The sequence below is a fragment of the Dysidea avara genome, chromosome 7, assembly GCF_963678975.1.
Source record: "Dysidea avara chromosome 7, odDysAvar1.4, whole genome shotgun sequence".
NCBI lineage: Eukaryota > Metazoa > Porifera > Demospongiae > Dictyoceratida > Dysideidae > Dysidea > Dysidea avara.
In genome coordinates, this window is record NC_089278.1 from 37,957,599 (window position 1) to 37,971,312 (window position 13,714).

Here is a 13,714-nt window from a genome sequence, read left to right on the forward strand (position 1 = left end):
CAATTCCATTGAAAATGCTCTCAGATTCAATCTTGTATTGTTCAAATTTCAAAATTTTCAACATTATTATTCTAACATGTACGTACCTATTCAGTATTGTGCAATTGTGAGAGGGGTGCATCATGTACTTGGTTGTCTGTACCTACCCAAACTTTTCCATTAGCAAAATGCTTCAGAGAGCCATACCTATAATCTAAAGGCAGTATATATATAAAATATCTACAGGCAGAAAATATTATGAATTTTATGTGGAAATGTCTCCAAATTGCAGTATTTTAGCATCTATTTTTCAAAATTTTCCTGGGGGGGAATGCCCCCAGACCCCCAGTGTGCTTTGCACACCTCTACCCAAGAGATTAGTGCCTTGAGTTAGCCCCCCCCCCCCCCCCCCCCCCCCCCTTTTATAAATCCTAGATCCGCCCCTGGGACTAGGGACCACAAAGGAGTAGGCATGGCCCATGAAATAATATCACCCAGAAAACAGCCTCAGTTTCCCCTAACGACGATCAGGCAGGTGAAACTAAGCCCAAACAACTTTTCAGATTGACCCGAAACGATTTCAACAAGTTGCTATGGAATTTTAAAAATTATTTATTTAACGGAATTTTCTACTGACTGAGTAAGTAAGTAAGTAACTGACTGACTGACTGACTGACTGATGCCTCAGACAAACATAACTTGATAACAGCTAAGGTTATGGGCTTGATTTTTTTACTGTTTGACATCGTTTCGGCCTGACAGGTGCCTTTTAACATACCGCAGTACGTGCAATGCCTTCTTCATGGACTTACCAGTGTCCTCCTTTGTGTCCCATTCATCTTTGCTGACAGCGAAAAGTGTCGATTTGGCGATAGCATGTGATGGCTTCCCTTCGTAACGGAAATTGTCCGTATTTGTCATAGTGGCTATTTTGATAGCAGAGGTGCTTTTCAAACAGTTCTTGATTCGTACTGCTGTGTAACGGGTTGAACATAGCCGACAACAAAGTGTAATGGATTCACTTTTCAGACAATAATAACCCGGGGGCACGCGGCACCATTTCTTTTGATATGCGTGGATTGCAGAGGTACTTTCCGAACAGTTCTTGATTCGAAACGCTGTGTAACGGGTTGAACATAGCTGACAATGAAGCGTAATGGATACTTCACTTTTCAGACGATAATTGGGGTGTGGCGTCACTTCCGATGCAGTATGCGTGGGTGCACCAGTCATAATAATTATTTACAAAAAAAAGTTAACAAACAAGTACACAGAAAAAATTGGAATTTTCAACTAGAGTAGGGGCCCTAGCACATCGATAAAAAGTACTGAAACAAGCTGGAGTAGTGCACGATATTAAATCACAGTAAAACCTTAAGAAGTGTTATATCCCTACTGTGCATTTCCGTTATGGTATCTTGAGCACAGTAGGGATATAACACTTCTTATTGTTTTACTGTGATTTAATATCATGCACTACTCCAGCTTGTTTCAGTACTTTTTATTGATGTGCTATGGTCCCTACTCTAGTTGAAAATTCCAAATTTTTCTGTATACTTGTTGAAATAACATGATTGTCACTTGTCGAGATACCATATAGGTTTTAGTATTATCGCACGGCCCTAAATTCCTGCATGTTTAGTGTGAGTGGTGTGCGTGGCCCGGCTGTATTCTGTTTGTGTTACTGTGTAGATATTACATAAAACAGTTGTGTATTGTTATTTTGCATTATTTTACACAGTTGTCTCAGTGTGTGTAAGAGTTGATGTCTAGTGAATATGTATCACTTAGTTTAGGTGCTCTCTTAACTTTGTTGTGTTTGCTGTAGTTGATCAAGATTGGTTTTGATGAGGAGATGGGATCAAATGCTAAGAAAATTCATGAGGTTATTGTCACCAGAAAACACCCTCGTAAGGTAGTGCTTGCACTCGCTTATGATGACAGCAAGGAAGAAGCTCTGCCAACTAACACGGGACACCTCAAACGGTGCCTTTCTGACACTCAGAAATTCAACTCTCTTTTACAGCAGTCACCACACATGAGACGCAAGCAGCATAGCATATTGAGAAAGAGCAGAGTGGTGCACCATAAAGCACAAACGTTATCCAAGAGTAACAGTTTTACTAATGAAGAAGACGCTGTATCGCTGCAGTCAATCCTAAAGCAGTTGTCACATACACCAGTGTGTAGAGAATACATGAGGATGGGCGTGGGGGACATTACTAAGGAACAGGACAAGAGTGACCAATCTGTGTGGAGGCTGAGTACTGTGAATGCTCAGTATAGTGTGTGTAATAGGTAAGTGTATTACAAGCCCCACCCCTCGTACAACAACGTACTAACAAAGCTTCAAGTTTTAAAAAGCAGTCATACTCATTCAATATGTAGTACAGTAGAACCTGTTAATGTAGACATTTGAATATGGACACCTAGACATTTGGTAGTGGTTCTGTCATTTTAACACATAAACAAAATCAGAACATATTATCAGAACACACCTTGCCTTGTCCAAAGGTGTTCAACTTTCACTGTATGTGAATTCCCTCTACTTGTAGTGCATGCACAGTGTTATAATTGTTGTTATCCATTACTAGTTATCCAGCAGTGGTTGCAGTACCAGCTTCAGTGTCTGATGATGTGGTCATTTCATTAACTAGCCAGTTCAAGGAGAATAGGTTCCCAGTGGCAACATGGCGTCACCCTACCTCCAAGGCAGTCATCCTACGCTCTGCTGAGTTCTGCATGACCAATGTTGTTACCTACCACAAGGCACAAATGACCAACAATGATGAGAGCACTATTAAGGGAATTCCCCCAGGTCTGCCTCCTGCAAAGGTGGCTCCCCGCCAGACCTCAGTTGTAAATTTGGGTGGTAATGGTATTTATCATGTCAGTATGGAGAAGCTACTGTTAGGCATTGTGTTGTGTGTGAAGAACCTGCAATCATCTCGCAGCTACAGTCTCAGTGAAACAGAGTTATTAAACACTGGAGAGTTTCAGGAATACAACAGCAACGAGTCTAACTCTTCGTCACCCATACCAGCTAAGAAGAAGATCACTGCTACAAAGAGTACTGGTGCTGAGAAAACACCAGCGCAATCTCGTGACAGTCCTGACTGGGAAAGAGGTGGTTATTCTACAGATGAGCCAGACGGTCCTACATTTAGTAGAGAAACACACACATCACCAGACCCTCTAGCTGACAACCAGCCACCAAGGAAACTGCCGTTACGTAAACAAGATAGTAGAGGTAGTGGCGTGATGTCACCAACAAACTTTTCTAGTTTACCAACTACCCCAAGAGACTGGGTAACTGTGGAGGCCTTGCCTCGTGAGATGAGCCACTGGAAGACCTCACCAATATACATCATTGCTGACAAGGGGATATTAAGGGTATGGGAGAGCTGACTACTACATAACTAACTGTATTGTGCTTGTGGTTATTTGCTGATATTCATATAGTAGTACACTATACATAGCCTGTGTGAGCATATGCTTGCTTGTGAGTGTGTGTAAATTGTATATGTCATAATGTGGCCTCTAGCAATCATATTTGTGGCTCTTATTCGCGTACATGCAATAATATATACTCAGTTTGAGGGATATAGTGTAGAAGTATAGTGTTCCTTACAGAAAGTTCCACCTACTCTGTACGATTGCTGTACATTGCTACCAGTTGAGGTGAGTGCTTGACATGCACAGTACACACACATGTACTCCTGTTTGTTATGCTGTAGGAGAGGAAGTACATTGATATTCAGTTGAGCTTCAAGAAGTTGATGAGGGCTTGTAGTCCCAGCTCACCTGGTAGTTCAGGATTCCTTGGAGCTGTAGAGGACTCTGAGTGGTTGAACCAGCTCAGTAACTTGTTGCAGTTAGCTGGAGCCATTGTTGATCTGATTGACCTTCAGAACTCGTCTGTGTTAGTGGCCCTTGAGAAAGGATGGGACTATACTGCCCAGGTGTGTGTCTGTGTGAGCATCGGTGTTTAGTGTACTGTAGGTGTGCACGTGTGTGCGTACGTGCGTGCATGCATGCATTGTGTGTGTGTATGTGTGTGTGTGTGTGTGTGTGTGTGTGTGTGTGTGTGTGTGTGTGTGTGTGTGTGCGTACACACATGATTGTGTGCACATATGTGTGTGTGTGTGTGTGTGTCCATGTATCTCACGTATCAGGTAAAGGTTCGGGTGAGATTTGGGTACTTACTAGTACTCTTTCACCTGTGAGACATGGTACAGTCTCCTGCACTTTAGTAGTCCTGAGCCTGTGCTAGATGGCCCATTGTAGGCACAACGTGATGATTCAAAGGCTTACTTTGTGTGTGTGTACAGTGTGCAGTTGAAATGTGTGTAGTTTTGAAGCCATCCATGTCAACACTTACGGAACACTACCCCATCCAGGTGGTGTCCCTGGCTCAACTACTACTGGACCCATACTATCGGACGATAAAAGGTTTCAAGACACTAGTGGAGAAGGATTGGGTATCGTTCGGTCATCCATTCTCATCTCGGAACAATCTCACTACTGATTCTGTGTCCGGTGACTTTAGTCCAGTCTTCCTACAGTTCCTAGACTGTGTACATCAAGTGAGTCACCTCAGCTGATTTTTCAAGTTGGCTGGCTTAGACAGGTGACCTAATGTTTTTGTGTTCATGAGTGAGGATACCTTATAGAAATCTAAATTGGTTTCTAGTGCAGGGGGTTTCCCCGGACATACGTAAATGTGTAGTGGCTATCTTGTCTTCTAATTTATGGGATAGCTACTGATTTGAGGTTATACTTAGTGTACTTAACATATTTAATTTTCTAGATACACAGACAATTTCCTGTGTCATTTGAGTTCAATGATTTCTTCTTACGCATGATGGCCTACCACTACTGCTCAATGAGGTTCCACACGTTCTCACTGAACACAGAGAAGGAGAGGACTGAACGTGGTTGGCAGGACTATCATGTGACATGGACACATCTCAAGGGTGGACTACCTGGTGACTTCAACTCATTTTGGATGTTCATTGATGAAGTACATAAGGAGGGTATGATGTTTTATAACTTCAACTACTCGTCACACCTCAGCAAAGTGAGATTAATTGTAAATGTTCTTGTAAGGGTGCACACACACAACACACACGTCCTACAACCAATACACTCAGGTTAACACACACTTATATCTTCCTGAAGCAAGTAACCTTTATGTACACATTTCACATTTGACCTCTTCTTACAGGATGTAGCAGTGCTGAGGCCATACTCATTTGTAGCCAATCTTGATGTGTGGAGTTATTATTTGGAGAACCCAATATCACAGTTCACTCCGTATGACCCTGAGTTCATATCTCATCGTCCACTCACCCTCTCCGACATCCACCACAAATTCTTCAATGGCCCGAAGACTGTGGAGTCCACCATTCCAGTGGGGTCCCCCTTCACACCCCTAATCCATCTTGTTAATCAGTGTATTGAGGTGACCAATGAGATTCATATCATCAAGAGCTTACCTAAGGTCAGCTGGTTGGAGCTCCTAAATCACTTTGAGATGACAATACAGAATGGCACCACCTCTGAGGTATAGTACATCATGTTAGTAAACACTTTGACAGATTACTAGAGTCCTGCATACCAACATTTAACTATCCTTGTATTGGAGGTAAATGTTGCTATTCCCTATTGTGTACAGTTGCAATAGTGCAATGGTGGTAGTCACGTTACAACAAGTTGGACTGTTTGGCCACTTCTAATCTGGTTATTCCAATATTCTTAGTATCAATTGTACAAGGAGCAGAAAATATTGCACATTATTTTTGTATATAAGCGTACAGCAAAATTCAACTTGGTGTGTAAATTCTAATACTTTTTCTCTCAATATTCTTCAACCATTTCACTGTGTTATTCTCCACACTACAGGATCTTATTGATGGTCCCTCAGGTGTGTACCTACCAGTGTCACTACCACTGGCCCACAACAGGAGCCCCATGACTAAGAGACATAATAAAGTGCTCCATAGTAAAACGTCAATGGCAGTCCTCATCAAGGTCTGTATGTGTGTAGTGTGTAGTAGTAGTATAGTGTATAGTAGTATAGTGTGTAGTAGTATAGTGTGTAGTAGTATAGTGTGTAGTAGTGTAGTGTGTAGTAGTATAGTGCGTAGTAGTATAGTGTGTAGTAGTATAGTGTGTAGTAGTGTAGTGTGTAGTAGTGTAGTGTGTAGTAGTATAGTGTGTAGTAGTATAGTGTATAGTAGTAGTATAGTTTGTAGTAGTATAGTGTGTAGTAGTATAGTGTGTAGTAGTATAGTGCGTAGTAGTATAGTGTGTAGTAGTGTAGTGTGTAGTAGTGTAGTGTGTAGTAGTATAGTGTGTAGTAGTGTAGTGTGTAGTAGTGTAGTGTGTAGTAGTGTAGTGTGTAGTAGTGTAGTGTGTAGTAGTGTAGTGTGTAGTAGTATAGTGTGTAGTAGTGTAGTGTGTAGTAGTGTAGTGTGTAGTAGTATAGTGTGTAGTAGTGTAGTGTGTAGTAGTGTAGTGTGTAGTAGTACAGTGTGTAGTAGTACAGTGTGTAGTGTGTAGTAGTGTAGTGTGTAGTAGTGTAGTGTGTAGTAGTGTAGTGTGTAGTAGTATAGTGTGTAGTAGTGTAGTGTGTAGTAGTGTAGTGTGTAGTAGTACAGTGTGTAGTAGTACAGTGTGTAGTAGTGTAGTGTGTAGTAGTGTAGTGTGTAGTAGTGTAGTGTGTAGTAGTGTGGTGTGTAGTAGTATAGTGTGTAGTAGTATAGTGTGTAGTAGTGTAGTGTGTAGTAGTACAGTGTGTAGTAGTATAGTGTGTAGTAGTATAGTGTGTAGTAGTGTAGTGTGTAGTAGTATAGTGTGTAGTAGTGTAGTGTGTAGTAGTGTAGTGTGTAGTAGTGTAGTGTGTAGTAGTGTAGTAGTGTAGTGTGTAGTAGTGTAGTGTGTAGTAGTGTAGTGTGTAGTAGTATAGTGTGTAGTAGTGTAGTGTGTAGTAGTGTAGTGTGTAGTAGTATAGTGTGTAGTAGTATAGTGTGTAGTAGTGTAGTGTGTAGTAGTATAGTGTGTAGTAGTGTAGTGTGTAGTAGTGTAGTGTGTAGTAGTGTAGTGTGTAGTAGTATAGTGTGTAGTAGTACAGTGTGTAGTAGTACAGTGTGTAGTAGTATAGTGTGTAGTAGTGTAGTGTGTAGTAGTGTAGTGTGTAGTAGTGTGGTGTGTAGTAGTATAGTGTGTAGTAGTGTAGTAGTGTAGTGTGTAGTAGTGTAGTGTGTAGTAGTATAGTGTGTAGTAGTGTAGTGTGTAGTAGTATAGTGTGTAGTAGTATAGTGTGTAGTAGTGTAGTGTGTAGTAGTGTAGTGTGTAGTAGTATAGTGTGTAGTAGTGTAGTAGTGTAGTGTGTAGTAGTATAGTGTGTAGTAGTGTAGTGTGTAGTAGTGTAGTGTGTAGTGTGTAGTAGTGTAGTGTGTAGTAGTACAGTGTGTAGTAGTACAGTGTGTAGTAGTGTAGTGTGTAGTAGTGTAGTGTGTAGTAGTGTAGTGTGTAGTAGTGTAGTGTGTAGTAGTATAGTGTGTAGTAGTGTAGTGTGTAGTAGTACAGTGTGTAGTAGTGTAGTGTGTAGTAGTGTAGTGTGTAGTAGTGTGGTGTGTAGTAGTATAGTGTGTAGTAGTGTAGTAGTGTAGTAGTGTAGTGTGTAGTAGTATAGTGTGTAGTAGTGTAGTGTGTAGTAGTGTAGTGTGTAGTAGTGTAGTGTGTAGTAGTATAGTGTGTAGTAGTGTAGTGTGTAGTAGTGTAGTGTGTAGTAGTATAGTGTGTAGTAGTATAGTGTGTAGTAGTGTAGTAGTGTAGTGTGTAGTAGTGTAGTAGTGTAGTGTGTAGTAGTGTAGTAGTGTAGTGTGTAGTAGTGTAGTAGTGTAGTGTGTAGTGTGTAGTAGTATAGTGTGTAGTGTCAAGGGAACATAATATATAGTACAGAGTACATAATATCATGTACTTTTGGTAATATCTACTGTATGTGTAGTGTCTTGTGTGTAGTGTAGTGTCTTATTCACACAGTACTGTTGATATATAGGGTCGCTTATCAGTGGAGACAGAACGTAACTTCATTCATCCTCACTGCTTTGTCCCAGTTGAGGTCACTAAGAAGAAGGAATGTCATTTCTGTAAACATCGACTACAGCACAAAGCAGGTACATATGTAGTGTATACTGGACCCCACATTGTAGTGTACTGAATAGTGTGTACAACCTATATGAAGTGGATGTGTGTAGTTTACTTGTACATGTCTTATGTGTTTGTGTAGCATTCCGATGTACAGCCTGTGAGGCATGGTGTCATAACTACTGTCGTAATCTGGTCCCTTACAATTGTGGAGTGAAGGACTTTATGGAGAGCCTTGTAGAGGTATGTGTCTTCGTGTACAGTGTACTAGTGTGTGTCTGCCCTGTTTGATCTGTCGACATGTGTGTCACATTTCTCCCAGTAAAATGTAATGTTTCTAGCTCAACTATATCTGTTATATGCACCTTTTAGCAATTGCTACCAGTTTCTTTAGTTATACTAGTTATAGGTACAGTGTTTTTGTAGTACAGTGAAGTGGTAAACCTCCTTTACACAGATAAGCTGTTGTTATGCTCTGTCCTTTACACATTAGGATTTTTCACAAAACTTTTTTCTCAGTGATTTGACCCTTTTTCCTTATGATATACTATACCCCCTCCCTGTACACTACACACACACACACACACACACACACACACACACACTACACACACACACTACACACACACACACACACACTACACACTACACACACACACACTACACACATAACACGCACATGCACAAACATACACACTGTGTTACTTGTAGGATGAGAAGCCGGAGGAGGTATATCGCAGGAGGACTGGCAGCTCCATGTTTTATGTCGACCGTCGCAGCAACAAGATATGTGAGGGCTACCTCTACAAGAAGGGCAAGATGGTGAAGAACTGGAAACTGAGGTGGTTTATCTTAGATTTGGAGACTAAAGAGGTTAGTTTTGCTGTAGTAGGTGCAGACAGAATAACACAAGTACCACATTATCTATGATTTGGCTTTATTAGTCCCGGCAAGGTCCTGGGCATTCATTCTTAGTATACACCAGGTATCATGGTAGTACACCAGGTATCATGGTAGTACACCAGGTATCATGGTAGTACACCAGGTCTGTTGTTAAAATGAGAAAACTTACAGTTTGGAATATTCATTTGCAACAAGAAGATGCTTGTACGTGTGTATACCAAACCACGTTTGGATACTAGCGTAACATATAGCATTGTTGAATTTAAATAGAATCAGTCTTGTGCTCTATTGGAATGAGGTGCACCACTAAGCAACTATTTTGGTCCATCTGTATGTTTGAATTAGTGTAGTAGTGGCAGTAGTAACATACAATTCTTGGTAGCAATGTCACTTTTGTACTTTTTAAAACCTATCTAGAAGTTCATGTAGTGTGTAGAGCACTGCATGTTCACTTTTTCATGGACTCTAGTTTGTCATTTTTTTGTGGCAGTAGATCGAATCCATTGAACAAAAAAATACATGTACTGTATTTAGTAGGCAAAATACTCTAATTATGAACAATTGGAGTTAGAAATATACTGAATAATCCATTTTTGCTCATTCCTTAAACCAGGAGCTTATAAGCTACTTAAACTACAGTATGTGGTTTAATTACACATTTTATAAACCAGGTGTTTATGCCACAGCTGGCCACCAGTAGTGTGTGCACACCTGGTTTCTGAAATTGTTTTTAAGCAGCGTGTGTGTATGTTTGTTTGTTTCTATGTGTGTCTACACCCACACTTGTGTAGCAAAGAAGCTTTATTTTAATTAAAAGTAGCCATGTGAGCTTTTTTATAGCTCCTGTAGTAAACTTGCAGGATAGTTATTTAGTCTGTGCCAGCTCAAGATATAAATGAAACTGGTTTCTGAACAGCTTTCCTAGTTGGTGTTGTAATGACCAAAATGACAGTGTGGGCTTTGTAGACTGCAGAGGCGGATCCAGGGGGGTTCAAAGGGTTCCATGGAACCCCCCTTTTATAAAGTCTGGATCTGCTACCTGAAATTGTGTATCGCTTTGGGTTGGGCATGTTCCTCTACATATAAAATGAAGACCATACTTGAGACCTATTGCTTTAATATTGTCTCCCTCTTTTCTTTTCCTTAGTTGAGTTACTATGACAACCAAGAGGACAGCAAGTCTAAGGGTACCATTGACATGACGGAGGTCATCACTATACAAGCACAAATGACACCAGGTAGTGTAGCTGTAGTTAGCATGGTGCCAATTGTTTGTTGTGCACACGCACATGCACATATAGCATTTTTGTTATTGCATGGGTCATATGGGTCACATGGGTCACAGACCAGTGGCTAGTACTGCTACTTCTGTAAATACAAAATTGGAGGGTGTGTGACATTGTATGGCTTGAAGTGGTGTGTTGATTATTAAACACTAATTAACTTACTTGTACATAATGTGATGGAGTGGCTTGTATCCACTACACTTTGTGACCCAGTCTGGGAAAACCGGTCCTACTGCCTATTTAAAAGAAACGAGAAATGCTGGTTTTAAATATTAAGTATGTTGTAGCTCACCAATGGCTGAAGCTACATGTACCAAATTTTACATGTTTACACCAAATTCCTTTCCTTCCAGTACATCCACTGTACAAGTAGCCAGCAGCTAAGTTTCCTGCCATTTTAGATAGCTTTTAACTTTGTCAGGTGAGCTTCAAAAGGGGTGGGTGGCAGGAACTGGAAAGTGAGAAACAGGCTGTTTACAAAACTAAAGAGCAAGGCATGGAGAATTAGGCCAAGTTATGGGCTATTCAGGTCGCCAAACTGGAAAGTAAATTTACAGCACAGATCTTTATTCAACACCGTGGAGCTGTACAGCCACTTAAAGGACTTGCGTGGAAAAGACAAAACAAATAAGAGTGCTATAATTTCCATACAGCACTGAAAGGAATTACAACACTGTTGATCATGTGAGTAACATTTCAGAAGTGGCCAAAACGATTTTATCTGTTTGTTTTATGACCAAATTTGTACCAAGAGTACATATAAAAAGTACTCTACCACGACGATTGTGCAATATGAAAAAAATAGCATTCTGGCGTGGTCTTGCCGAATACAGTACTTAGCTTCACCTCATATTTTATTAGTCTCTCTTGCCCACACCCTCATGATATATTGCACTCATAGCAGTGTTTAGTATATACAGCCATCCCCAGGCTGGCCAGAGCTCCATTTGGGACGTACAGATCATGGGAAAAGCAGCCAGCAAAAGCAGAACACTCAAGCACAGCTGATTTGATTATGAAATATGACATGTACTGCTCAAATGCAATGCCGTCTCGTGAGAATGTGAATGATTAAAAAAACTTGCTAATTAAAGGACATGGCACCTGCTTCACTCACAAGTATTCATCCCGTTTCTTTTGGGATGAATACTCATGAGCAAAATGGGTGCCACACCCTTTATTAATCAACAACACAGTGCAGTACACAAAATTGGCCAGTTTTCCCAGACCCAGTAACATCTATGCTATTATACATATACTGTTAGCAGCTGTGTATGTTATGACTGATATAGTGATATCACATTGTTCCACATTAGGATTCCCTGTTCCAGTACTGAAGGCTGATGAGAAGGGATTCTTCTTTCAAGTGAGTCATCCTCTGCTGGTATTGTAAAACATGTACAGTATAGGTGTATGGCTTATACAGGGTGTTATAATTTATTAAAGAATTCTTTTCCAGCTTACACTACTGTATGTACAGTATAGCTTGTGTCAGTTACGCTGTTATAATTTCAAGCATAATAGGCTAGCAAAATCATCAACCGTAAAAAGAAACTACACGCTTGTTTGATATCTGAGGATACTAAATCCAATAGAAACCTGTAGCAGGGTTACTAAATAGTTAGTATCCTGTGTGGTGGTTGTTTACTGCAAAGTAGCAAAGCCAAAAGCAAAATGTCCTTGCCACATCATCTGAGGGGCTCTAAATAGTGTAGAAACCTTGTCGGACATTCTAACTGATACATAACCATGTTTTTTGTCATATTTTTGTTGCATGGATGTACTTCCACCTCAGCAATTCAACAATCTGACATAGAATTTGCGTATAAAGACATGATAGACAAACTATAAAACAGTTAAGAAGTTACAACATAATTGATGAATTACCAAATAATTGGTGAATTACAAAATGTTTAATTTTAATGTACTGCATGTATTGTTACAAAACAAGGCAAGAAACAAAGTTATAGCATGCTGTGTGTTTTTAAAGACTTGATTAATTCAAGGCTAGTATTTACTGGGCACGTGGTTTTATTTACTGGGCACGCACAGTACCAACTTGTTTTTCACTGCGTTACACTTTACATAAATACTCTGATAGAGCAGCCACTTATTAAACAGTCAGAAATCTGATTTTGAAAGTACAGTGTATACCGTATAGCCGGAAAGTTTGGCGGGAGGAAATTTTGGCGAATTTGCACTGCTTGAAGTATCTTAGTTTACTACAGTGGTATATCCCCAGTATATGGAACAGTTAATTGTTTGTTATTTTAGTAGTTTTTCAGTAAACCCGCATTCACTGATGTTTTACTGAGAGTTTAAAACTTAGTAAAATAATTATGTTCCATATACTTAAGTTTACTGACACTTTACTCTCAGTATAACTACAGTAAGGCATCTTAACAAATTAGTAAACTAAGAACCTTCAAGCAGTGTTGCCACGATAGGATTTTGGCGAGAACAAAGTTTGGTGAATTTGTTGAGTTAATACAGACATAGATATACAGACTAGTACCTGGGATTAGAATTATCTCACATGAGCCCATTCACTTTAATACAAACACGTTCGCTGGATCATTGTTACCCCCTTCGAAAAGGGTGGGATAGTGAAAACGCCATTCACAATACGTTTCTGTAAAATGTCAATACGTGAGAGTGTTTGTTTAGTTGTTGGTAAGCCTTCCTTGTGAAAGGGGGATGATAGCGGTAGGGTTAGTTTGTAGGTGTGTCTCTCGATGCAGCTGGCTGTTACATAGCCACCATTATTGAAAGAACCAGACTTTTAGCACATGGTAACTAACTATTAATGTTTTAGGAAGTAGGCACAAGAGTAGAACTAGTCTTTGTGTGATAAATTTGAAGATATTGCTACTTCCGGTAACAATGATCCAGCACGAAAAACCAGATGATTCCAATCCCGGGTACTTGTCTGTATATCTATGATACAGATTTGCATTGGACAAACGATTTGGCGGATTTTAGTTTGGCGAGACATCATTCACCCACCAAATTTTTCTCCCGCCAAACATTCATGTTTGGCTATACGGTACTCAAAAACAGAGAGTGAAACCATTACAATCCAATGCTCATTGGTTTTAACATAATTGTGTCAGTTTAGTGAGAATTTATTACATAGAAAAGGCATTATTATTAGACCAGCAAACAGTAGTCGGATTACAGAGCTATTTTAATCCAATCACCAAAATTGAAGCACTTAAGATAAGCAAGACAACTACAGGTGTGTGCATACAAAAAATACAGCACTCTAGGCTAATGCAGTACTCAGGTTTGCCCTGAAGCCATCCTGTATTATCTACTATATTTTCTGTATACACGCTAAGCAGTGCAATATGACATACTGTACACACAATGCTTTGGTTAAAAGTGTAGTT

General features: G+C 40.0%; 1 protein-coding gene across 1 annotated transcript in view; it reads left to right on the plus strand.

Moving 5' to 3' along the window:
• Positions 1–13,714, plus strand: part of LOC136259575 (myotubularin-related protein 5-like) — a 33,708-nt gene that overhangs the window by 19,590 nt on the left and 404 nt on the right. The window contains exons 21-33 of the mRNA XM_066053049.1: positions 1,808–2,277; positions 2,574–3,372; positions 3,613–3,660; positions 3,717–3,941; positions 4,380–4,565; positions 4,790–5,059; positions 5,207–5,545; positions 5,884–6,012; positions 8,045–8,162; positions 8,276–8,376; positions 8,845–9,006; positions 10,184–10,274; positions 11,639–11,688. Coding sequence (XP_065909121.1) covers positions 1,808–2,277; positions 2,574–3,372; positions 3,613–3,660; positions 3,717–3,941; positions 4,380–4,565; positions 4,790–5,059; positions 5,207–5,545; positions 5,884–6,012; positions 8,045–8,162; positions 8,276–8,376; positions 8,845–9,006; positions 10,184–10,274; positions 11,639–11,688 — 2,988 coding nt within the window. The remainder of the gene's footprint in view (positions 1–1,807; positions 2,278–2,573; positions 3,373–3,612; positions 3,661–3,716; positions 3,942–4,379; positions 4,566–4,789; positions 5,060–5,206; positions 5,546–5,883; positions 6,013–8,044; positions 8,163–8,275; positions 8,377–8,844; positions 9,007–10,183; positions 10,275–11,638; positions 11,689–13,714) is intronic.